This window comes from Atta colombica, unplaced genomic scaffold (genome assembly GCF_001594045.1).
Source record: "Atta colombica isolate Treedump-2 unplaced genomic scaffold, Acol1.0 scaffold77, whole genome shotgun sequence".
Taxonomy (NCBI): Eukaryota; Metazoa; Arthropoda; class Insecta; order Hymenoptera; family Formicidae; genus Atta; species Atta colombica.
Genome location: NW_017259569.1, coordinates 616,401 through 619,962, shown reverse-complemented (window position 1 = coordinate 619,962; position 3,562 = coordinate 616,401). Strand labels below are relative to the sequence as shown.

The 3,562-nt window shown below is 27.4% G+C and overlaps 1 protein-coding gene across 1 annotated transcript in view; it reads left to right on the top strand.

Moving 5' to 3' along the window:
* The window catches only part of LOC108692568, a 412,667-nt gene that overhangs the window by 146,745 nt on the left and 262,360 nt on the right, over window positions 1-3,562 (top strand). The window contains exon 3 of the mRNA XM_018200878.1: window positions 408-488. Within this exon, the coding sequence (XP_018056367.1) occupies window positions 408-488 (81 nt within the window). The remainder of the gene's footprint in view (window positions 1-407; window positions 489-3,562) is intronic.

Below are 3,562 nucleotides of genomic sequence, written 5' to 3'. Positions count from 1 at the left end.
TTATATATATATATATATAAAAGTATCAATAAGAATGCGTATTATAGAATGCAGTTTTAAATTCTCCTGACTTATCACAAAGTACGAAGCATTTTATTATATTATAGTTAATTTATAGTATATCTATTATAAATAAGATATATATATTTAATTATTTTTAAAATTTCTGAAATTGTAATGCTATTTCTATTTCTATTTATAAATTATAGATCGCATTTACCGAATTTTGTCCGAAATAGTGAGAACTAATAGATTTAGCGCGATATTATTGTATGTATGATTTGACAAACCTTTAGAGAACGTTGAACTCCGATATTGGACATAAAACAGTTATGCATATTGATCGATCATTAGCCACTGGCTTTGGAATACTAATTTAACTAACAATAATTCCGTTCATGTTTTAGGGCTTCCAGCGGCCGCGGACCCGATTCGCCCCTCAGCTCGGATTTGGCGCTTGACAAGCCTCGCTCTATACCATCCCCCAGGTAAATTTATTGAAATTTCAGCATAATTATGCAATACGCTGATTAGTACAAGAAAATATTATCAAATAATGTAAATATTAGGGAAACTATCAAAAGACAAAAAATAAAATCGATCAGAATCATTTTTACTATTAGCTTATATTTTCCAATGTTTTGAGATTTAATTTCAATTGTATTAAATATTGTAAATAATTTTTTTTTCATTCTTTTTAAATCATTATTATTGTATAAAGATAACTTTTATATACTGTTAGAAAAGTAAACATATAACACATTTCATGTTCCAAATTATTCAAATCTTTGGAAGATCAAATTAATTCACTCAAATTTAAATATTCAGTGTAGAGGAGCATTTTCCGATGACTCTGACCTTGACATATGTGGGCAAGGTCATGACCCCGAGTAACCTTCAAAAGGTTTTAGCCTGAGATTATCCTTTGTTAAAAAGTTATTAACAATCAAAGTGCTAATTATGCTTGCTAATTATTGTATCAAAAGTTGAATGATTCTAGATAAGACAACGTTGAAACCCACGTGCAACAGTACAATTATGGAAATCGTCCCTTAAGCAGGGGGGAAGTGGGGTGAGAGTAATCGCTTCGCGTGGCAAGTTAAAACCTATATAGAATAATATTTAATATTGTATGTATAGCAGAAATAATATGTTAATTTTGATATTTTTTTATTAAAAACTTTCATCATCTAACTTTGACCATAGTTGCGTTTCTTCTTACTTATTGTTAGACTTATTGTTAATTTATTCTTGTTAGTTAATTATGACAACCTTGTTTTTATTATTATAAATTTTTTTACGATTGTAACCTATGTTCGTTAAAAATATCAGATTTAACGATACAATGAATAAATGTTTTCTCTCTTTCTCTCATACTTGAAAGTTTGACTTTAGATCTCGACATACTTCCATGTCTTTATTGATCCTACATTTTTGTCGTCTTGTGATGAAAGTGGTGTAGAAAGAAAGATAAGGTAAGAGAACAGAGAGAGAGAGAGAGAGAGAGAGAGAGAGAGAGAGAGAGAGAGTGAGAGAGATGGATACACTGAGAAAAAAATATAGTTAATTTTAATAAATATTTAGTTCAATTTTATTTACAGTAAGTAAATATTTGTTCAGTCATCAATAAAAAAAATGATTGTTAAATCAAATTAACATTTCTTGTATCAAATAAATATATCTTTATATTTAATAAATATTTAGTTATTCAGTATTCAACTAAATATTTATTAAAATTGGTTATTTTTTTTCAGTGTAAGTATTTGCATATACGCATTTGCATATGTGTCGCAAAGAGACTTAAGACTAGATGGATTTAAGACTTGAGAATAATCGTCGAAAGTGGAACGGTTCTTGCTCTGTAATCCCATCGTTGCCGTCGGTCGCGCGGCGCCATTCCCCGGCGAGATTATTGACATTGATACGCAAATGCATCTGTCCGCACAATATCGGTCACCCGTGTCTGCACTCAAATCTCTTGCTATGCTGCGAAGAAAATTGTCAAGCGAATTATCTTTGTCATTGCACTTAAAGTCATTTTTTTTTCGCTTGCACAACGCATACTTGTCGATCTGAAAACGTTTCATGCTACACACGTGAATTAATTGCGACATTTAATTGAGTAATAAAATTATATAAAGCATCTATGTTTATACGAAAGAAATTAAGAGACAAATATCGAACATTTGTTGTACACTCTAAAAAATATTAGATTGGATTTTAAATGTGGTATCTATATGTATAATTTTTACAAGTTAATTTTAATATTATTTATATAACACCAACATGATGTGAATTTAAAAAGAATTTGTATCAATATCAGCGATTTTAAATGATGATCCCATGGTGTTAAATACACATCGTTGATTTGAATTTAAAATCCTTGATATTTCAATACCCGAGATTTTAAATAGTATGGATTAAAATCCTATAGTATTAAATCTACATCTAATCAAGTTGGAGTGTTACAATATACAGTGAGAATTATATAATATATTGTGTGATATTAAATCCATATCGATATTTTTTAAAGTATAATAGAAATAGTATATTTTTATCTTAACACATACATAACATATTAGTTAGGCGATAATATTTCAAGGAAGAGATATTGCACATCAAAAACGTATGTCATAAAATTAATGGTATAGATTTATTATTAGTAATCAGATCTTAAATTGAAAGTCTCTTACAAGAATAAAAAAAAACCAGTATAAATGAATAAATAAAGCTGCCAAGTTACTAAATGTTTATACATTACAGTTAAATAAGAGGAATGTTTGGACTTAACAAAGTTCTCTTTAGCTGCTACAAAAAATTCAATAAACCAAACACATATGACATATTAAGACAGTTTTCGCACACAAAATGATGTTGAAACCATGTAACATCCGACTAGAAATATCATAATTAGGTTGAAGGAATATATTTAAAAAATATATTTTAAAAAATCGTAAAAATATTAAAAAATAAAATTAATTCGTAATTAATTCTTTATTTTCCATGCAAGAATTTCTGTTATAAAAATATAAGATTGTTGTATGCGGTTTCTGTTAGTATAAATGTAGAATCATTCAAGGTAAACGCGCACACTTTTTTGTTGACATTTGATTAATTAAAAGTGTGCAAAATGACTTAAATAAAAAAAAAATGCTTCTTTGTACAGTCTATTTATTATATACTTGTAAAAAAAATTACAATTTATGTATTATCCAACTTCTTTCATATTTTCGCAAAATTAAAAATTATTCCGTAGAGATGAATGTGTATCCATTAGACCTGTATTGCGGGTAAACATGTGCAGTACTGCAGGGCAAAACGTGCTTGGGATAAATGTGCAATCAACATTTTAAGACATATTTTTGACGTTAATTTTAATATAGTTTAGGTTATAGTTTTTTTCAGAGATTTTGATAAAGATATTTATATCAAATTTAAATCATAAACATTCAAAATTACAATAAAAAAATATTGCTTACTAGAGAGACAAATATAGATAACATTTTTACTTAAATTTAAATAATAAATTTTCAATAAATTTTCAAAATTGTAATTAAAAAAT